The sequence below is a fragment of the Garra rufa genome, chromosome 18 (genome assembly GCF_049309525.1).
Source record: "Garra rufa chromosome 18, GarRuf1.0, whole genome shotgun sequence".
Lineage (NCBI taxonomy): Eukaryota > Metazoa > Chordata > Actinopteri > Cypriniformes > Cyprinidae > Garra > Garra rufa.
The window spans coordinates 8,570,411-8,594,177 of NC_133378.1; the positions used below are offsets into that span (position 1 = coordinate 8,570,411).

At 38.1% G+C, this 23,767-nt stretch overlaps 1 protein-coding gene across 1 annotated transcript in view; it reads left to right on the plus strand.

Moving 5' to 3' along the window:
* The window catches only part of bmp7b (bone morphogenetic protein 7b), an 82,563-nt gene extending 61,414 nt beyond the window's left edge, over positions 1–21,149 (plus strand). Inside the window, exons 3-7 of the mRNA XM_073822847.1 lie at positions 8,592–8,740; positions 12,442–12,645; positions 17,066–17,142; positions 18,854–18,964; positions 20,606–21,149. Of these exons, the coding sequence (XP_073678948.1) occupies positions 8,592–8,740; positions 12,442–12,645; positions 17,066–17,142; positions 18,854–18,964; positions 20,606–20,755 (691 nt within the window). The 3' untranslated portion in view covers positions 20,756–21,149. The remainder of the gene's footprint in view (positions 1–8,591; positions 8,741–12,441; positions 12,646–17,065; positions 17,143–18,853; positions 18,965–20,605) is intronic.
* The last annotated feature ends 2,618 nt before the right edge of the window (positions 21,150–23,767 follow it).

Here is a 23,767-nt window from a genome sequence, read left to right on the forward strand (position 1 = left end):
AAAGACAAAAATGTCTTCATAGTTCATATTTTTTGACGATGCAAACAAGCCACTCCAGCATCTACCAAGCGACAGATGAATTTGCACTAGAAAAAGTGAGTGGACTTAACAACCTTTGACGTCAACAATAAAATTCAGCATATTTTTCCTCCGAATAAGCACTAAAAATATGGAAAATGTCTGCAGATTCGTTGTTGGCCTGGATAGTTGACTATTTTTTATGGTGGGTGTTTCTTGCCGGTGACTTTTTTCCAAGGAAAATCCTTTCCTCTCGAGGGCTGTAATGCTCTCAACCCCTCTGGTCTGTAAAAGCTGGACACATTTGATTTGTGTTTCCTTTCCTTTTGCCGCACACACAGTGCTCACTCTATCTGACCGTCCCAATGCAAACTTTACTGTTGCACCACACCATGTTTCCTATTCCGACTCAGCGGCTCAGCTCTCAAAGAATCGGTTGTGCGCCACAGGGCTTCCCTTCACCGCACGTCCGGGACCTTCTAGAATATCGGCGTGACCCGCGCTGTGAATTGGGTTCAAGAGCGTCTGGCTCCTCCTACGTGCTGCTCGACCCCTCCTGAAGGCCTCAGTTGCCTCGACAGGTCTGTGGGGAACAACACACCCCATTGTGCTCCCATCAGGGAGAGAAAAGAGACAGAAACGAGAGTGGATTAGGCCGAGGCGGCAGATGTTGAGCAGAACAGGTGTTTGGATCACACACTGAGCACCTGAACTGAGTCTTTGAAACATCTGAAGTGTATTCATGTGGTTTTAGTCACTCCGCTTTCTCTCCCTTCAGCGATTTTCCTAGTCGTTTGTTGTATACTGTCTTTCAGTCTCGTTCTTACGCTGTCGTCTTGTCTTGCTCTAAATTCCTCTGTTTGATTTAGTGCAGGGCAGCCACACTGTGAGATCAACAGCCGTTTATAAAGCCATTATTGTCAATTAAGGAAATGAAGTGCTCCCCAGGGCCTTGCCATCTGGAGCAAGCGCTCTGTTTTTCACTCTCCCATTTCTTCAGTTAATTCACTCTTTCCCACTGTTTCACTTTATCTGTCACCTTTCAATGTAAGGGTCATTTTAGTCAGTGCCTTATCAGTGGTTTACTGTACAAAATCAAGAGTTCATGACAATTTGTTAATGCTGTATGCTGGAGTTCAAAACGTTTCATGATTTTGCAGTTCATCAACATGTATAATATGTTTTTAGACCTGGATAAATTTTTGCTATGACAATTCTGTTTAAATCATTTCCGTTGTGGTAAGACTTTATGATGTTATTGTATGGAAGTTGTCAGGTAATATAATATAATATAATATAATATATGGTAGTCAACATTTGAACTGGATCAAAACATTTAATCAAAGTTGTCCTAAAACCAAAACAATACCCGTTTTTGTCTTAGGACAACTTTTATTCATTTTTTTAATCCACTTCAAATGACATACTGTAATATAATATAATATATAGGGCCGGGACTCGATTAAAAAATGTAATCTAATTAATTAGAGGCTTTGTAATTAATTAATCGAAATTAATCGCATTTTAATCGCATATAAATATTTGACCTGAGAACAGTGAGAAGTAAGATTTTTACATGGATTTTTAGTATACCATTGAATAATGACTGAATACATAAGCTTAAACAACAAAATATTGTTTATTTTTGTTCAACCAAGTCCAACAGACCAGTGCAATATTGCCATTAAGTGTAGCAAGAGGCACGTTCTTTAACGAGTCTTTCATGTCGAGAACTCTGCTCTTGTGTTTGCTTAATTATGCATTTAAACGTTAATGACCAAACCTATCATTATAAATGTTGCTGCACATGGAATATAACGCAGATAACATTTAAAAAATATTTTTTATCAGGTTACACACTGATTATTTATCACTCAAACCCCTTTCTCTAGCTGTCCGTTGGTCGTGCATATCCTCCATGTTTGTAGTTTTTTAACACTTTTTATGCGTGTTTGTAGTTTTAATCGAATCCTCGTTCACGGCGCAGTGTGTTGTGGGCAATATTAGCCGTTAAGAGTGTGCATTGATCGTTAAGTAGTAGACCATCCGGGAATCTTTGGAATACTTTTTTAAACATACTACGATTTGGGACATACAATACTATTTAGGACGGACGCAGCTTGTCTGAACGCTAGTTGGTGCTCCAGTATAATCGGTCCGCCGAATCTCATCCAGTGAGAAACGTTCCGCGGTGCAAAACTAAGTGCGATTAAAATGTGTTAAAAAATTTTAACGTGTTATTTTTGTGTAATTAATTAATCTAAATTAACGCGTTAAAGTCCCGGCCCTAATAATATAATATAATATAATATAATATAATATAATATAATATAATATAATATAATATAATATAATATAATGTAATATGTAAGGGATAATCAACGGTTTGCCGTACATTAAAGGATTTTAAATGCACGACGTGGAGGCTAATAACCGCCCGACGCGAAGCGAAGTGCATTTTAAATCCTTCAATGCACGGCAATCCGTTGATTATCCTGCTTATTCCATGGTCATTTGCCAAGTTATAGACAAGTTAAAACTAGGATTGATGTTTGCAGCGCAAAATTTGACGTATAGATAAAAAAGACGGTTATTTTCGTCAGTTATGACACGCAGCTCTAGCATTCTGCCCGCTTCAAATCAGACACAGAGATGAAATAGTCCGGTAAGATCACATTTATTTGAATGAATTATAGCATTTGTTTCAGTAAATTATCGATCGACCGAGAGAGAGAGAGAGAGAGAGAGAGAGAGAGAGAGATGACAGTGTGTGTGTGTGTGTGTGTGTGTGTGTGTGTGTGTACCTGCCTGCATGCTGTGCATCTCTCTCTACAAACAACAAATTCATTCAAAAACAGCAGCTTTACCACCTCGTTGTTGAGGAATATAATGTAGAGATGTAGATGTAGAGGCTATTTTAATAAGAATCGCGGGCAAGTGCTGACAAGAAGTTTATGTATGTGCGCGGCACAACGCGATCTCAGACCTCTCTCTCTCTCTCTCTCTCTCTCTCTCTCTCTCTCTCTCTCTCTCTCTGCGTTTACGTGCATCAGTTAAAGCAGCGCATTAATATAGAACGGTGATTAAACTGATTTGGAACTACCTGTGCATTAAACGGTTTTACTGCATACCTGCCAGCCAATCAGAAGCCAGTATCCAGACATTCCATGGAATAAAATAATTTCTGATAAAATAAAATAAATAAAAAATAAATAAAATAAAATAAATTCTGATTGGTTGAGAACCGTGAGATATTCTACTGGTATCGCTACAGGAACGCCCTTTCACAATTTTGTATCACTCCGCGTGTTCTAGCCTGGTCCGTTTTTTTTTTCCGAGTGTCATTACCAAATCCCGTATCATTTTATAAATATTACTCTTTTTGTGTCATGGAATGTAGTTTTAAGAGATTTTCAGACGAGAATGTACTTGTTTATAGTTCAAATATGCAGTTTGTTAATAAAGATAACGTCTATTTGAAAGTTTGCTTCGTCGTTTTCGGACGTGTGAGACCCATATCGTCAGGGGGCGTTCTGCACTCATCAATCCGCTCAAGAGCGCTCTCACCACGGCCAGATCTTCAGGAATTTACCGCTGACTCTGATGTCTCTGTAGTGGTTACACATGACATGTAATTCATTGTGGGTAAATCTAACGGGCAGTCTTTGATCTCAATAATCTATTATTTGTTCCAGAGAAGAAGATAGTTCATGTAGCATGTTTATGTAAATTCAATGCTGAATGCTGCTTGACTGAATTGCCTAGCAACTTTTTGATGCCTGTTTTTGTTGTTTTGTTGTTTATTAAATATTATTCCATGGAATGTCTGGATACTAGATTCTGATTGGCTGGCAGGTATGCAGTAAAACCGTTTAATGCACAGGTACTGTAGTTCCAAGTCAGTTTAATCACCGTTCTATATTAATGCGCTGCTTTAATTGATGCACGCAAACGCAGAGAGAGAGAGAGAGAGAGAGAGAAAGAGAGAGAGGTCGGAGATCACATTGTGCTGCGCACATACATAAACTTCTTGTCAGCGCTTGCCGGCGATTCTTATTAAAACAGCCTAGATACTAGATCGCTACATTATATTCCTCAGCAACGAGGTGATAAAACCGCTGTTTTTGAATGAATTCGTTGTCTCCGCTTCGCGTCGGGTGGTTATTAGCCTCCACGTCGTGCATTTAAAATCCTTTAATGCACGGCAAACCGTTGATTATCCCTTACATAATGTATAAACAAAATATACAGTATAGAGTTAATCAAATATTATGTTCATTATTAGATTATTACCAATTATATAATGGCAATTAATATGATTATCCACTTAAAGCTTAAGATATATTCAGTGAAAATATTCTAAATATTTGTTCTATTTGTTTTTTCTAAGTAAAATATGAAAAATTGTTAATGCAGCAAGCTGAAGTTGTATAATTTATTAAATATAAGATGAGATATAAGATAATAATGGTAGAAGCATTCACAACCTATAAGAATGAGAATGAAGATTTATGTTTTTAATTTATGGAATTTAAAATAATTTTATGCAGAACATGTGGATACAACTTTTATTTGAAATATTATGTTAATTATATTATATTTATATTTACATTTATATTATAATTATTACTAATTATATAATGTGAATTAAATTTTAGAATATTATTAATAATATTATTTATTTATTATTATTATTATTAAATATTAATCATCTAAAAGCCAAACATACAGTAAGTTCAGTGAAAAAAAACTAAATATTAGTTTTTTATTTGCATATACACTACCAGTCAAAAGTTTTTGAACAGTAAGATTTTTGATGTTTTTAAAGTATCTTCTGCTCACCAAGCCTGCATTTATTTGATTCAAAGTACAGCAAAAACAGTAAAAAATTAGATTTAAAATAACTGTTTTCTATTTTAAATTTATTTTAAAATGTAATTTATTCCTGTGATTTTAAAGCTGAATTTTAGCATCATTACTCCAGTCACATGATCCTTCAGAAATCATTCTAATATTCTGATTTGCTGCTCAAAAACATTTTTTATTATTATGTTGAAAACAGCTGTGTAGAATTTTTTTCAGGTTTCTTTGATGAAAAGAAAGTTGAGAAGAACATCATTTATCTTAAATAGAAATCTTTTGTAACATTATAAATGTCTTTATCATCACTTTTGATAAATTTAAAGCATCCTTGCTAAATAAAAGTATTAATTTCTATAGTTTCTTTACAAAAAGAAAAAAAAAATGTATACTGACTCCAAGCTTTTGAATGGTGTATAGCAAATCAGCATATTAGAATGATTTCTGAAGGATCATGTGACACTGAAGACTGGAGTAATGATGCTGAAAATTCAGCTTTAATCACTGAACAATAGAAAGCAGTTATTTTAAATAGTATGTTATTCACATCTATTATATGAGTAGAACAGCAGCTTGGCTGTATTCTTTGTTCATACAGACAGCATTCGAGCTGCTCATATAAACTGCTGTACAGTATGGTTGTCAGAATTCATGGTTGTCAGTCCCAAACGCTGCCTGTGTACAACAGTAAATGACCGCTGCCCTGTCCTGCTGTAGTCACAAGTCAATGCATCAATGTATCTTTGGTGACTGTGTATCAGGATTCCACTGATTGTATTGTATACAAATGACATTCTAGGCATTTGTCAGTGTGATTCAGTTGTCTCACACACACATAGCGAAGCTACAGCTGGCCCCAGATCTTCCCAGAGGCATTTCTTAAAGTGTTTGCTTGGCAAATACAGAATTTAGGGTTCAAATCCTTGGGGAAAGAGCTGGATGAAATTCAACTGACACATGCAAGATAGCATCATCTGAACACAATATTCAAAGCTCCCATTCCAAGATATTTCTGGTATTTCTGCTGTAATTATGACAAAGTTTCTTGTTTTAAAATGTTTTTATTGATTGATTTTATTCTATCATGACAACTCTCTGAAGATTTTAGTATGGTAATGGATATGACAATGTTAGGGTATTTGGCCTTGGTGGAATAGATCTACTACTCTGCTGAATTGCTGTTATTGTAGGTTAATGCTGCTGCTGCAAAGCATGTAGCCTACAGAAACTTGAGTATGCTGTGAGTATTTAAGACATACCGCTGCTGCACAAGTAGCATATTTAATAACCGGTGATCTATACAGGTGGAACTGGGGAGGTGGAGGGTTTCAGAGGAACTCTGGGAGCATGCTGTGAAATGATCTAGTGAATGCTAACCATCCATTTTAATGTAAAGCAGCAAGTTTATTACCTGTGTATACAATATGAGCCACTCAGCCTGTGCCAAGTAGTTTAACGCTGTGAATATCATCAGTTTGCATTTGTCACACTTATGTTTTATGTTTTTTATGTTTATTTGTTTTTCTCCCCATGGGCTCCTCATGACCTAGTTTGCCCTCTTGTTGATTAGTCATTTGATTTGCCTGTGTCCTGTTAATTATCCCCTCATTTAATTTAGTATTTATAATGTTGAAATGTTTATAATGTTATAATCTTAGCCCAGAGAGGGCTCCTGTTTCCATGTCCAGCACAGAGAGTGCTCCTGTTTTCCCATCCAGCCCAGAGAGGGCTCCTGTTCCTGAGTTTAGCCTAGAGAACGCTTCTGTCTCCCTGTCCAGCCCAGAGAGGGCTCCTGTTCCTGAGTTTAGCCTAGAGAACGCTTCTGTCTCCCTGTCCAGCCCAGAGAGGGCTCCTGTATCCCCCATCCAGCCCAGAGAGGGCTCCTGTTTCTATGTCCAGCACAGAGAGTGCTCCTGTTTTCCTGTCCAGCCCAGAGAGGGCTCCTGTTCCTGAATTTAGCCCAGAGAAGGCTTCTGTCTCCCTGTCCAGCCCAGAGAAGGCTCCTGTCTCCCCCGTCCAGCCCAGAGAGGGCTCCTGTTTCCATGTCCAGCCCAGAGAGGGCTCCTATTTTCCCGTCCAGCCCAGAGAGGGCTCCTGTCTCCCCCATCCAGCCCAGAGAGGGCTCCTGTTTCTATGTCCAGCACAGAGAGTGCTCCTGTTTTCCTGTCCAGCCCAGAGAGGGCTCCTGTTCCTGAATTTAGCCCAGAGACGGCTTCTGTCTCCCTGTCCAGCCCAGAGAAGGCTCCTGTCTCCCTCGTCCAGCCCAGAGAGGGCTCCTGTTTCCATGTCCAGCCCAGAGAGGGCTCCTATTTTCCCGTCCAGCCCAGAGAGGGCTCCTGTCTCCCCCGTCCAGCCCAGAGAGGGCTCCTATTTTCCCGTCCAGCCCAGAGAGGGCTCCTATTTTCCCGTCCAGCCCAGAGAGGGCTCCTGTCTCCCCCATCCAGCCCAGAGAGGGCTCCTGTTTCTATGTCCAGCACAGAGAGTGCTCCTGTTTTCCTGTCCAGCCCAGAGAGGGCTCCTGTTCCTGAATTTAGCCCAGAGACGGCTTCTGTCTCCCTGTCCAGCCCAGAGAAGGCTCCTGTCTCCCTCGTCCAGCCCAGAGAGGGCTCCTGTTTCCATGTCCAGCCCAGAGAGGGCTCCTATTTTCCCGTCCAGCCCAGAGAGGGCTCCTGTCTCCCCCGTCCAGCCCAGAGAGGGCTCCTATTTTCCCGTCCAGCCCAGAGAGGGCTCCTATTTTCCCGTCCAGCCCAGAGAGTGCTCCTGTTTCCACGTCCAGCCCAGAGAGGGCTTCTGTTCCCAAGGGCAGCCCTGAGAGCCCGGAAGCACACAAATACCCGCCCACTCCTGCCTGCTCACCCTTAGCCCATTATTTGTGTGGTGGGATCACCACATTTCTGCCAGTCTCCAGTCGCCCCTGTCTCTGTCTCCAGCCTCCGAGTCCAGGTCTCCGCCTCGGCCCGTCGACCCAGCAGCTCCACCATGGCTCCTAGCTCCTTTCTCTCCAGCATGGCCAGCAATCTACTGGCTCCACTGGGCTCCCTCATCCACTTGCTCCACTTTGGTCTGTCGTCGACCATCCTTCACCTCCGAACTCCAAGCTGTGACCTGGGTCCCACCTGGCACCACCTGCTCCGAGCCCCTCCTGTCTCTGTTTGGTCCACCCTGGCTCCTCTTGTCTCCTCCCTGACTCCTCCCTTCATCATCACCACCCTGGACTCTGTCTGCTGGCCCCCTCCCAGGTGTTGGTCCCCTCCCGAGCCTCCTCCCAAGGTTCCACCCATCCCTCCCTATGTTGTCCTGAGGCGCGAGGACACGCCTTCCGGGAGAGGGGCAATATGTCAAGCCCACGTTTTTTTTTTCGCCATGTGCTCCACATGACCTAGTTTCTCTCTTGTTGATTAGTCATTTGATTCACCTGTGTCCTGTTAATTATCCCCTTGTTTAGTTTAGTATTTAAAGTGTTGTCTGCCCCATGTTTCCTGTCCAGTGTTATATGTCTTCTGCCTGTGCCATCTACAGTTTCATGAAAAAAAAGGTCAAATGACAAATTGAACATTGTGTAGTGTCTAGCTCCTTTTACCCCACTCTTGCACACTCTCTTATTCACTTGTGTTTGAGATGTGTTTGTTGTGATAGGCTGGTGTTTGCAGCAGGCTCATATGCTCTCTCTCTCTCTCTCTCTCTCTCTCTCTCTCTCTCTCTCTCTCTGTCAGGGATTCAGATTTGTTCCTGCTGGACTCCCGGGTGATCTGGGCAGCAGAAGAGGGCTGGCTGGTGTTTGACATCACAGCCACCAGTAACCACTGGGTGCTGAACCCAGGCAGGAATCTGGGCCTGCAGCTGGCTCTGGAAAGTTTGGACGGTGAGTGGACACACACGCCGGAGGTCACAGGGGTCACAATATGAAACATGTACATTGTGTTGCATCACAGAGACTGCGGAATGAAACCATTTGTGGGCCACACTGCAGAGCAGTCGTTTTTTTTTTTTTTTTGTACTTGGTTAAGTTCAGTGCAGTTCAGTTCAGTAAATGTTTACAGTGTCTTTGAAGGGTGATTTATTACAATGCATTTACAGGCCATTCAAAGAAAACATCTTCAGCGGGGGTCCTCAAGTCTGAGACAACTATAGGAATGCTTCTATTGTGCATTTTTTTGGTTTGCAATGCATTTTTTTTGTCATTAGAAAATTATATTATCAAAGTAACATCTTGATTAAACAGTTGAACTAAAAAACGAGCATGAATCTCATAACATCTTAGTATTTTGCCTTGTCTCTCTTTTTCTTTAATGGCAGCAGCACTAGAGCTAAATGAGTTTGTGTCAAACCTGATGATCATGTTCTCCAGCATGATTTGAGATCCCAACTTGTGAAAAAAATGCACTTTAGTGTAATTTTAAAAAGAGTTATTACAGAAAAAATGTACTTTATATCTTAAATGAAAACTAATTGTAATGTTTTCTGAGACTTAATTGCATGATATTTGCAATTAAATGAAAATACAGTATGTATTATAGCCTAAACTTATATTAAATGCAATTAGCTGAACTTTAGAGTGCTTGTTTGAGCCAACTGAATAAGATTTAAGTACATCTTTATATGTAATTTTATAATTACTTCTCTTGACTTTGAAATATGGTTAATGTGAACTACTGAATGCACTGACAAGCTTTGATGAACCAAAATATACTTGAGTGTAATTTTTGTTAGTTCTTGTCTTTTATTTAAATGCAAAGTACATTGCAAATATATTTAAATTGCAGTTTACTACATTTAAAATATATTTACTTTAAATGTAATAACACACAGCAGTTTAAAAATAATCAGGTGCTTTACATGTCCTTGAGTATGTTAGTCAACACATCAAAATAAATAGACTTCCTTAAAGCATGATCAAAAATTATTAAAAGGTGATGATTTAAAGTACTTTAAAGAAAATATTTTAATTTGACATTATTACAAAGTTCAGTTAGGAGTACTTCAAGGATTAGTTCACTTCCAGAATAATTTTTTTTTTCTGATAATTTGCCCACCCCTATGTCATCCAAGATGTTTATGTCTTTCTTTCTTCAGTCGAAAAGAAATTAAGGTTTTTGAGGAAAACATTTCAGGATTTTTTTCTCCATATAGTGGGCTTCAATGGTGGCCAGTTCTGTTAAAGGTCCAAATTGCAGTTTCGCTGCAGCATGACATGGCTCTACGCAATCCCAGCCAAGAAATAAAGGGTCTTATCTAGCGAAACATTTTCTAAAAAAAAAAAAAAGTTTATATACTTTATAACTTTATAATTTATATACTTTTTAACCACAAATGCTCATCTTTCACTAGCTCGACCTCTTGTATGATGTAATAATGCATACGTGACGTAGGCGGAAGTACCAACCCAATGTTTACATAGCGAACGTGCAAAGAAAGTCAAACACCCATTACAAAAAAAAGTTAAAACAACAATGTCGGACAATTTTGAAGTTTTTTGCCCTACAGTACCTTTTGAAACGAAGTACACAGACGAAGAACTAAGTCGCGTGCGTTTTAATGAGTGAAATAAGTTTTTGACCTCTTCGCAAAACATGACTTAGTACTTTGTTGGCAATCAACTACATTTCTTGTAGTTGACCACCAGGTTTGCACACATCTCAGGGGGGATTTTGTCCCACTCCTCTTTGCAGATCCTCTCCAAGTCATTAGGGTTTAGACGTTTGGCAACTCGAACTTTCAGCTCCCTCCACAGATTTTCTATGGGATTAAGATCTGGAGACTGGCTAGGCCACTCCAGGACCTTCTTCTTGCCTCTTCTTGAGCCACTCTGTTGTTGCCTTGGCCATGTGTTTTGGGTCATTGTCATGCAGGAATACCTATCCACGACCCATTTTCAATGCTCTGGCTGAGGGAAGGAGGTTCTCACCCAAGATTTGACAATATATGGACCCGTCCATCGTCCCTTTGATGCAGTGTAGATGTCCTGTCCCCCAAAAACACCCCAAAAGCATAATGTTTGACGGTGGGGATGGTGTTCTTGGTGTCATAGGCAGCATTCCTCCTCCAAACACGGCGAGTCAATGCCAAAGAGCTCGATTTCTGACTCATCTGACCACAACACTTTCTCCCTCCTCTGAATCATTCAGATGTTCATTGGCAAACTTCAGACGGGCCTTTACATGTGTTTTCTTGAGCAGGTGGACCTTGTGGGCGCTGCAGGATTTCAGTCCTTCACGGCGTAGTGTGTTACCAGTTGTTTTCTTGGTGACTATGGTCCCAGCTGCCTTGAGATCATTGACAAGATCCTCCCGTGTAGTTCTGGGCTGATTCCTCACCGTTCTCATGATCATTGAAACTCCACGAGGTGAGATCTTGCATTGAGCCCCGGACCAAGGCAGATTGACAGTTATTTTGTGTTTTTTCCATTTGCGAATAATCGCACCAACTGCTGTCACCTTCTCACCAAGCTGCTTGGCGATGGTCTTGTAGCCCATTCCAGCCTTGTGTAACTCTACAATCTTGTTCCTGACATCATTGGACAGCTCTTTGGTCTTGGCCATGGAGGAAAGTTTGGAATCTGATTGATTGATTGTTTCGGTGGACAGGTGTCTTTTGTACAGGTAACAAGTTGAGATTAGGAGCACTCCCTTTAAGAGAGTGCTCCTAATCTCAGCTCCTTACCTGTATAAAAGACTCCTGGGAGCCAGAAATCTTGCTGAATGATAGGGGATCAAATACCGTTTAACTTTTTTGAAATGCATTTTTCACAGTGGGAGTGTGTTTTGTACTGTAACTGCGTGAGTAGGATGGTGTGTGTGTGTACAGGATGTTACAGGTTTTAAGTGTTAGCATGAAAACAGGTGCAGTGTATTATGGGGCTCGCGTAGATCAACGAGCTTGTCGAGACATGCTTGCGGGACGCCTACCCTGTCGCCGTAGGCAACCGGCAACCCAGCTTTACCTCCGTGCACAGACAGAGAGAGCATTCCTTCCTCTTTGTAAGAAACACACCTACACACACACACACACACACACACACACACACACACACACACACATTAAAGCCGGTGTGTAGGTAAAAGCAGTCCAGAATGGCACAGAAACAGATGTAAGTGCAGGAATTTTCTGAATAAACAGGGAACTAAAAGCGCTCATGAGAGTGGGAGAGATTACACAAAATAAACATCAGAAATGGCATATTCTTGGAGAACACACACTCTCTTGATTTATAATGCTGAAGACACAAACCAATCATTATATAATGCATATTACACGATTTAGTAGGCCACAAAGCTCTGACAAAGTAAAAGATTGCTAAACTGTCCCGTTGAGTGATATGTGGGAACCGATTCACAGAAACACAAACGGAAAATGTTTTTTTCTCCTGCTACACAGGTGAAAAACGTCTTTCAAGGGGCCTGTGTAACGTCTCTTGTGGGATTTGTACCTGTCAGCATTTCCACTAACAATTTCAAGATGTATTTCTTTCCTCTCAGATCTCAGAGAAAAAAGAAACGAGTAATTATTTGTAAATGAATGATGCACTGTTTGTGTGTGCTGAAATGTCTCTGTCTCCCCCTGCAGGTCAGAGCGTGAACCCATGGGTGGCGGGGTTGGTGGGTCGCAGCGGCCCCCAGAGCAAACAACCCTTCATGGTGGCCTTCTTCAAAGCTACGGAGGTCCACATCCGCAGCATCCGCTCCGCACAGGGCGGCAACAAGCAGCGCAATCCCAATCGCTCCAAAACCGCCAAGGGCCAGGAGGCGCTGCGTGTAGCCAATATTGCAGGTGTGTGTGTTTTAAATAAACTGAGTATAGAAGTGTGAAAGCAGGTGAAAAAAGACAAATGCGGGGAGATATATTTAAGGTTTTTGAGGAAAACATTCCAGGTTTTTTCTCCATATAGTTGGGGATCCACAGGTTGAAGGTCCAAATTGCAGTTCCAGTGTAGCTTCAAAGGGATCCCAGTTGAGGAATAAGAGTCTTATCTAGCAAAATGATCTGCCATTTTCTACAAAAAATTACATTTATATACTTTTTAACCACAAATGTGATGTAGGCAAAAGTACCAACACGTTCTCACTCCCAACTCGGTTGGTCAGGACCCCTTGGCATCACTTTTTGACACTCGGGTATAGCTTCACTTTTGGATGCAGGGTCCTTCATTGCTTTTAGTTTTTTTGCATGCGTTGGCAAAACAAAGAAATATTTGTATATAAATTTATACTTTCATAGATATTTTGGAGCACCTAGCCATACCCTAAACCTGCCCACTTCTGAAAAATATGTGACCCTGGACCACAAAACCAGTCTTGAGTAGCAGAGGTATATTTGTAGAAATGGCTAAAAATACATTGTATGGGTCAAAATGATAAATGTTTCTTATATGCCAAAAATCATTAGGATATTAGGTAAAGATCATGTTCCATGAAGATATTTTGTAAATTTCCTTCCGTAAATATATCAAAATATAATTTTTGATCATTTTTGATAGAACTTAATTTGGACAACTTTAAAGGCGATTTCCTCAATATTTCAATATCTCAAAAATCGGCCCTTATGACTGGTTTTGTGGTCCTGGGTCACATATAAAACACGCAACAGGCAAATAAAATTACAGTGACAGGTATTTATTGCAAAAGCTGACCATAAAAAGCAGGATAGAAGTATAACACTTCTATACTGTCACGTTGCATTCCAAGTCCTCCAATATCTTCATGCAAAGAACAGAGTAAAATCATAAGGTTTTATTCACTGAAAATGATCTCGCTCATGCACATATCACATTCAAAAAGATAATCCCAAACTTGTTTAGCACAATGCATTTCTCAACCAAAGCTGATGTAACGCTTCTTCTGGTGGCAATTTTTAAATTTGCGCACAGACTGCACTTTGTTTCTATTCCTCACAGAAATCAATTGTTTTGCCTAGGAAGACTTGGGATGTTAAAATGGCCCTATTATGCTCTTTTACAGAGTCTTTATTTTGTTTTAGGGGTGCACTAGAACATGCTCTCATGCTTGGTGATTTGAAAAACACATTATTTTTCACATAATTTACAATATTTCAATAGCTTTCTCCCCAGCCTGGAAAAATTGCTCGATTAGTTCCAGGTTTGATGAAGGTCTGCCTTCCGAAAAACGAAATGTGTTGTGCACAAGCTAGATTAAAGTGATTCTTACATTTTAAATATGGATATTTTTCTTACAAAATCACATCAGATTGCTAAAGGAGGCTTTTACTGACCCCCTGGAGCCATGCGAGGCACCTTTATTCATCGGCTGGGATTGTGTAGAGCCCTTTGAAGCTGCATTGAAACTGCAATTTGGACCTTCAACCTGCTGATCCCCATTGAAGTCCACTATATGGGAAAAAATCTTGGAATGTTTTCCTCAAAAACTTAATTTCTTTTTGACTGAAGATGGCATGGTGGTAAGTTAATGATCAGGATTTCTTTATTCTGGAAGTGAACTAATCTTTTAACAGGATGGCCCACCCAAAAATGTAATGTCATTTTAAACCTGTATGCTGAGACCTTTTACATGGAAATAAAACACAAAATCAAATATTTCTAAGAATCGTCACAGCTCAAGCTCCATTAAACAGTCTTCTGAAGCCTGTATGAGAAACTTGTCAAAATATAACAGCATGCAGGTTTGGTCCAACATGATTTGAATTTTCAATTTAAGGTAAAGTTTTCCTTTAAGGCGAAAGAGAAGCAGAGCTAAACTGTGTGTGAGTCAGTGTGTGTGTTCATGTGGTTCTTATTACTGTGTAATTCTCTGCAGGTCATTTTGCACAGTAATAGCATTACAGTGTTAAATGGATATTAAATGAATCTGGGTCGATGTTCTGCATAGGTATGAGGGTTATAAGGATTCCAAGCAACTTCAGTGACCTATTCCTCATATTTCTCTGTGTCACTCACAGTTTAGTGTTAGCTTCAACACCCCTTCACACATTTTACTTTCAGCTGTTTGAGCAGTTAATGTCTGTGAAAAACATTCTTCTAATTGCATGCGCTCTATACAACCAATATTGTTAAAACATCAAATAGCCTTTCATTTATTATAATAACTTATATACATTTCTTTAAGTAACTTTACTTTACAACCAGCAAGTTTTTTTGACCAGAAATGGCACAGGCTTCTCCCAAAAGATAATAAGACAATGTACAGGAGGCATCATTGTGGAAAAAAAAAAAATTCTCAGCTTTTATTTAGATTTGAACAAAAAGTGGCATGTCCAAAATTATTCATACCCTTCTCAATAATCAATACAAAAGCCTTTATTGGCTATTACAGCAGTCAAACGCTTCCTATAATTGCTGAGCAGCTTTTTGCATGTCTCCACTGGTATTTTTGCCCATTCATCTTTAGCAATGAGCTCCAACTCTTTCAGGTTGGAGGGTCTCCTTGCCATCACCCTGATCTTTAGCTCCCTCCACAGATTCTCAATTGGATTTAAGTCAGGACTCTGGCTGGGCCACTGCAAAATGTTAATGTTTTTGTCTGCTAACCATTTCTTCACCACTTTTGCTGTGTTTTGGGTCGTTGTTGTGCTGAAATGTCCACTGGTGCCCAAGGCCACCAGTTTCTCTGCAGACTGCCTGATGTTGTTGTTGAGAATTTTGATGTATTGCTCCTTTTTCATGGTGCTGTTTACTGTGATTAGATTCCCTGGTCAGCCGGCTGAAAAATAACCCCCAAAACATTAGGTTCCCACCACCATGTTTGACAGTGGGGATGGTGTTCTTAGGGTTGAAGGCTTCTCCTTTTTCATGCCAAATGAAGGCTACATAATTGTGGCCAAATAATAAAATTTTTGTTTCATCTGACCATAAAACAGAAGACCAGAAGTCTTCTTCTTTGTCCAGATGAGCATTTGCAAAGATCAAGCTCTTTTACCTCTCTCACTATCCTCCTGACCAGCACAGGTGTCACTTTTGACTTCCGATCACGTCCTCTGAGATTTTTCACTGTGTGGAACGTCTTGTATTTTTTAATACTTTGCACTGTAGCCACTGGAACAAACTCGAACAAAACATTTAGATATGGTCTTATAGGCCTTTCCTGACTTGTGAGCAGCCACAATGCACAGCCGCAGGTCCTCAGTGAGCTCCTTTGTCTTAGCCATGACTGTCCACAAACCAACAGCAGAGAGCTTCTGTTTTTCACCTGTTGAGTTGATTAAAACAGCTGTTCCCAATGAATCAGGGTAATTAGGATGCTTTAGAACAGCTTGGACTATTTGGAATGGTATAGAACTTTGGATTTTCCCATAGACTGTGACAGTTTGCAAAGGGTATGAATAATTTTGGACATGCCACTTTTTGTTCAAATATAAATAAAAGCTGAGAAATATTTTTTTTCCACAATGATGCTTTTTGTGCATCATCTTATTATCTTTTGGGAGATTGTGTCATTTCCAGTCAAAAGGAAACTTGCTGGTTGAATAAAAGTAACTTTAAGTCAGAATTTGCCAGGGGTATGAATAATTTCGGGCTTGACTGTATGTTGTTAACAATTAGGAGGATACTAGCATAGTGTTTTGTTTTTTTAATTAAAGGGATATTTCACCCAAAAATAACAATTATGTCATTAATTACTAGTCGTTCCAAACCCATAAGTCCTTCATTCATCTTCAAAACACAAATTAAGATATTTTTGATTAAATCTGAGAGCTTTCTGACCCTGCATAGACAGCAACACAACTGACACGTTCAAGACCCAGAAAGGGAGTAAAGATATCTCTAAAATAGTCTATGTGACATTAGTGTTACAATGCTATGAGAATACATTTTGTCTGCAAAGAAAACAAAAATAAAGACTTTATTCAACAATTTTACTATTTTAACAATGTCCTTAATCCTTTCTGGGTCTTGAACATGTCAGTTATGTTGCTGTCTATGGTCAGACAGCTCTCGGATTTCATCAAAAATATCTTAATTTGTGTTCTGAAGATGAATAAAGGCCCCATGGGTTTGGAACGACATGAGGATGAGTAATTAATGACAGAATTTTCACTTTTGGGTGACCTATCCCTTTAATTGCTGGGAGAACCACTGTATTAGCATATTGATGACCTTAAAACTAAGACACATTTGATCATGCAATCTTTGGATTTCAGTGAGTTTTGCACATTTTCATAAAATGATCATTTCTGTAAAAGGTTTCTATACAGCAGTCCTCTCTTTTTTTGTTTCCAGAAAACAGCAGTGCGGATCAGAAGCAGGCCTGTAAGAAACATGAGTTGTACGTTAGTTTTCGAGACCTTGGATGGCAGGTGTGTTATTCCTCACCTCTTCATTTCTCTCTTTTTTGTAATTGACATCTCTCTCTCATTCATATTTCATGCTCATATACACTCTTTTGGGCAAGAAACATACTCTACCCAAAGAACACAAACATAAGTACTTGACCAACACATTGCAAATATACAGTTCTGTTGTAAACTACACACTAATATATATTTTCCAGCTGGCCTAGTCTGGTAATTTTGCTAATTTTTTAAATTAAAAAACTGAAATAAGTACATTGCATCAAATATTCATTCAGCCCTTTTATTGAGATGTGTGTGCCTTTCCAAATCACATTTAATTGAATTTGCCACAGGTTAACTTTACTTGAACTGTAGTAACATCTACAAGCAATATGAATGCTCCTGAGCTAAATTTCAATTGTCCCAGATAAGGGTATGAATACTTATGCAACGGAATCATTTCAGTTTTTTATTTCTAATAGATTTGCTAAATTGTTACAAACCTGCCTTTTGCTTTGCCATTATGGTGTATGAAGTGTAGATTGATGTGGGGAAAAAAGCTATTTAAAGCAGTTTAACATAAGGCTGCATAAAAAAAAAAAAAAAAAAAAAATTAAGGGGTATGAATACTTTTGCAAGGCACTGTATATAAAGTACAATTCAAAAGTTTGAGGTCAATAAGATTTTTAATCTTTTTGAAAGAAGTCTCAAGGCCACATTTATTTGATAAATACAGTAAAAACAGTAATATTATGAAATAGTAGTAACATTTAAAATAAGTTCCTATTTGAATATGTTATTTATTTCTGTGATCAAAGCTGAATTTTCAGCATCATTACTAAAGTCTTCAGTGTCACATGATCCTTCAGAAATAATTTAATATGCTAATTTGCTACTCAAAAACATTTCCTATTATTGTCAATGTTAAAAACAGTTGTGCTGCTTAATATTTTTGTGGAAACCATTATACAGTATATTTTATTTTTCAGGATTCTTCGATGAACAGATACGTTCAAAAGAACAGCATTTTTAATCTTATTGACCTCAAACGTGAAAAATTCATGGCCGATTGCGAGTTGTCCATCAAACTGAAATTATGACTGAAAAAGTAGATCATTTCAGTCTGCTTAGAACGATGGACCACCAGCCTAGAACCAGCAACAAACCTTCTAAAATATTCCAAAAACCTGTCAGGTTTAACCTGATTTTTTTCCCCATTAGATTTCCTCTCTCAGCTCTGTTCCGTCTCTTTCTCACTCGACATTCCACTTTATCTCTCACTGTGTTTATGGCTCAAACCGTTTTATGAGTCTGCATAGCACAAGTCGGTCGCTCCATTAGGCTGCATTACCTCAAGAGTACGAGCAGCAGCAGTCAAGCAGAGATAGGAGAGCCTCGTTTCTGTTTACACACCCGCAGTCCTGCCACCTGTAGCATATCTGTCTCTCCTACTGGATCACGGCACATAAACACTCACTCAGAGCAGCTGGCGAGGACTCGGAGACCCTGGCTCTAGCATGTGGGTTTACAGTATATTCACCTCAAATTCCCTTTTGAATCATAACATTTTACACATACTTTAACATACGATTACGCTTTGTTGTGATCTCTTCGTTCACAATCGGAGTGATCTGACGTGCAGAACGCATTATGAAAATGAAGACCATCTGGTTGGGAAAGAACTAGCTGAAAGTGGATGTTGTGTTAACAGATTTGTGTTCTGTTCATCTTTCAGGATTGGATTATAGCTCCTGAAGGATACGCTGCATATTACTGTATGGGAGAATGTGCTTTTCCACTCAACTCCTACATGAATGCTACAAACCACGCCATCGTACAGACATTGGTAAAGCATGTTGCTTATCTGAGTGCAAAATGTACTTTTTTACCACAGCTGTCAATCATAAATACCATATTTTTAAAGCTGTATCTTGCTTTCTTTTATTCAACTATAAACTACCATTCAAACAATATTTATTTATTTATTTTATTTTGGAAAGAAATTAATGCTTTTATTCTGTAACATGCATTAAATTAATCAAAAGTGACAGTAAAGGCATTTATAATGTTATAACAGATTTCTATTTCAAAGTTATTTCATTTCTATTTAAAATTTTTTGAAATAAAAAATCTTTTGTAATTTTAAATTAAGTTCTAAATGACAGTAAAGGTACTTGCTATGCTAAGAAAAAATATTTTATTTAGAATAATTATATAATATTTATTAAGACCACATATTAGATCATTTGTTTTAGAATCTACTACAGTTTACATTTCTATCTTTACAATTTGTAATTGCAAACTAGTTATAAAAGTCATACATTTCTTGCAACAGCAATATTAGTATCATCAACAGTCATGCAACTTGTCAAATCAAAGAAATTAATATTTTTATTCAGCAAGGATGCATTAAATTGATTAAAAGTGACAGTTAAATCATTTATAATGTTACAAAGTATTTTTATTTTAATTAAATGCAATTTTAAACGCCATATTTATTTTATCACAAAAATATTAAGCAAATTAAAAGAAAAAATGTCAACCTTGATAATAATAATAAATGTTTTTGAGCATTAAATCAGCATATTAGAATGATTTCTGAAGGATCATGTGACACTGAAGACTGGAATAATGATGATGAAAATTACATTTGATAAATTAACAATAATAATAATAACAAAAAATACATTTTAACATATTCAAATAAGAATTAGTTCTTTAAAATTAACGTAATATTTCACAATATTTCACTGTTTTTACTGTATTTCTGAATAAATAAATGCAGCCTTGGTGAGCATAAGAGAAATCATATATAAAAAAAAAAAAAAAAAAAAATAGTTATGTACCCTAAACTGTAGTTAAGGTCAAAAGTTTATATACACCTTGCAGAATATGCAAAATGTAAATCATTTTACCAAAATAAGAGGGATCATGCAAAATGCTTGTTTTTTTTTTTTTATTTAGTACTGACTTAAATAAGATATTTCACATAAAAGACGTTTACATATAGTCCATAAGACAAAATAAGAGTTGAATTTCTAAGAAAGAAACCCAATGCATTAAGAGTCGGGGGTGAAAACTTTTGGAATTTGAAGATTGGGGTAAATTTAACTTATGTAAGTATCTTCGGTAGCTTCTGAAGGGCAGTACTAAATTAAAAAAAATGATATTTAGGCAAAATAAGAAAAATGCACACATCTTCATAAGGTTCAAAAGTTTTCACCCCCGGCTCTTAATGCATCGTGTTTCCTTCTGGAGCATCAGTGAGTGTTTGAACCTTCTGTAATAGTTGCATATGAGTCCCTCAGTTGTCCTCAGTGTGAAAAGATGGATCTCAAAATCATAGTCATTATTCAAAAGGGTTGAAATACACAAAAATGCTGAAACCTATAGAATTTGTGGGAATTTCTTCATAAAACTACTGTCTACCATAAATAAAGTACTTTTGATTTAACCTTCATTTTTGACCTTTGTTTTTCTTTCTCAGGTTCACTTCATCAACCCTGAAACGGTTCCAAAACCATGTTGTGCCCCTACACAACTCCACGCCATCTCCGTCCTGTATTTCGACGACAGCTCCAATGTCATCCTGAAGAAATACCGCAACATGGTGGTCAGAGCGTGTGGCTGCCACTAGAGTCCTACCACACACAAACACACAAACACACACACATATAGACAAACAGTCACACATCTGACTGCTCTTCATTTGCTTAAAAAAAGAGCACCCACAAGTTCTCAGCCAAACCATATGAAGATCTCAGGCCAATTCCAGGATTGCGTTTACCAAGGACAATGGGCAAAACTGTCATATATGTACAATTAATGTTTTTAACAAAAAAGTGAAAGGAAATTTCCACAAGTAACCTCTCTCTTACACAAACACCAACATATGTATGCACACATATACATGCTCACATGTACACACTTCTATATGATACTTGTGCTTTCTACTGTGTAAATAGTTTTTCAATGAAAGAAACAAAAGTGTATTTATTTTCCTGGTCTTCCAACATGGAGTCTAAAACATCCTTGTCATCTGGTCTGTTTTTTTTTTACGTGTCCTCCATACTGTTGTTTAAAAAAAAAGACCTTTTAAAAATAATTCAGGTGAAATAAGACATTTTTTTTAATTCTGGCATCATTTACACTACCAGTCAAAAGTTTTTGATTTTAAATTTTAATGTTTTTTTTTTTTTTAAATAAGTCTCTTCTGCTCACCAAGCCTGCATTGATTTGATCCAAAGTACAGGAAAAAAACCTGTTTTCTATCTGAATATATTTTAAAATTTCATTTATTCCTGTGATTTCAAAGCTGAATTTTTAACATCATTACTCCAGTCACATGATCCTTCAGAAATCATTCTAATATTCTAATTTCCTGCTCAAAATATATTTATTATTATTATTATTATGTTGAAAACAGCTGAGTAGAATTTTTTCTGGTTTCTTTGATGAATAGAAAGGTCAGAAGAACAGCATTTATCTGAAATAGAAATCTTTTGTAACATTATAAATGCCTTTATTATCACTTTTGATTCATTTAAAGCATCCTTGATAAATAAAATAATTAATTTCTATCATTTCTTTCCCTTAAAAATGTGTACTGACTCCAAGCTTTTGAATGGTATAGTCTATAATGTTACAAAAACTTTTTATTTCAGAAAAATGCTGATCTTCGGATATTTCTCTTTTCTCCGAAAATTTAGCTTTGATCACAGGAATAAATTACATTTTAAAATATATTCAAATAGATACAAATAATATATTAATTAGTAAAAATATTTCAAAATTTTACTGTTTTTGCTGTACTTTAGATCAAATAAATGCAGGCTTGGTGAGCAGAAGAGACTTTTCTCCATACTATGGAAGCCAATGGCTACCATCAACTGTACCTTAAAAATATCTTTGTGCTCAGCATTTTCATTTTTGGTTGAACTGTCCCTTTAAGAAAATGTACTGGTCATAAATACTTCTTTATAATAAGAGGATGAGATTGATTGGTCTTTCAAACCTGGTTCCTGCCATTTCATTCGCTTGCGTTAAGTTGAAGGCAGAGTACATTCCCTTCCTCTTATTTCCACAGAGGGGCATTTATTAGGAGCATGTGAGGTGAGGATATCATTCCAGACTTTGATAGTGTTTTACTGCAGGCTTAGCCCAATAAATAAGTTTGAATAAACACAGGCTGTTCTTTCAGTACAGCAAGCACCTCATAGCCCAGCGGTGACCTGAGACCTGTGGCCTCCACCGAATTAGTGAGGACACGCACACTGAACATCTCTCAGTTTATACTGCCCACCTTTTCCCTTGAAAAAGGGGAAAAAATCCTCAAGGAATGCTAATGGCATTTCTATCCATATATAACTTACAAGTAACTCTTATAGGATCAAAGCAGAATCCTGTTGGATAAACCAAAATGAGGAAAATCTGTTTATTTAGGATAATCTTTTAGGATTGGTTGAAATTACATTTGTATTTTCTTCTTGCTCCCTACTTGGGCAAAAAGTGGTGTACAAATGGTAAAGAAAATTGAAACAGTAACAAACATGTACTACTAATGGTTACAATTTAAGGGGAAAGTGAGAACTCAAGTGTGCCATTTGCAGGCAAGATGTTTTCTGTGCTAATCACTAATGCATGTTTGAGAAGCATCAGGAGAACTGGCTAATCTGGCCTTGTCACCGTAAACTTGCTCCAGCAGTGCTTTTGTGTGGCTTTATAGCAGTTGTGCTGACAGCAGATTGCGCACATGTGTGCTGTCTGTGCATTAGTAAGAAAGCTAACTACTGCTAAACGTGTGAGGGGGAAAAGTTTGTAATTTTAACTGAAAAAAGTAAGACTACTACAATAGGGCTGCCCCCTAATAGTCAACTAACCGTTAGACGAGAAGAGGCTTGGCCGACCAAAATTTTATTTGTCGCTTAGTCGCAAAAAAAAAAAAATTCACAGGAAGTGGACAGGAAGTCACGCAGTTCGTGACAGACAGATCGTTAAAGGAGTAGTTCACTTTCAGAACAACAATTTACAGATAATTTACTCACCCCCTTGTGATCCAAGATGTTTATGTCTTTTTTTCTTCAGTCGTCAAGAAATTATGTTTTCTGAGATAAACATTTCTGGAAATTTCTCCATATAATGGACTTAAATGGTGCCCCGATTTTTGAACGTTCAAAATGCAGTTTAAATGCGGCTTCAAAGGGCTGTAAACGATCCCAGCCGACGAAGAAGAGTCTTGTCTACCGAAATGTTCACTCATTTTCTTAGAAAAATATATTTTTATATACCTTTTAAGCACTGAAACTCGTCTAGCACTAGGGCTAATGCGCGTTCGCGTCTATACGTTCTACGTAATCACAGCGAAAGGTCACGCGTGACGTATGCGAAACTACAGACCCAGTGTTTACAAAGCAAACTTGAGAAGAGAGAAGTGCAACGCAATCAAACATTCTTTAGCAACAAGGTACAACATAAAGTACAACGATGTCTGACGATTTTGAAGCTGGAGGAGCACATGAGCTGGAGTTTTTCGCCGTTCCCTACCTTTTTGAGCCTGAATACACAGACCATAGATATATACACGTAGATGCCTCATTAGCGACTGTTTCTATGGGCCGTTCCAATATGGCGGATGCATCTACGTGCTTGG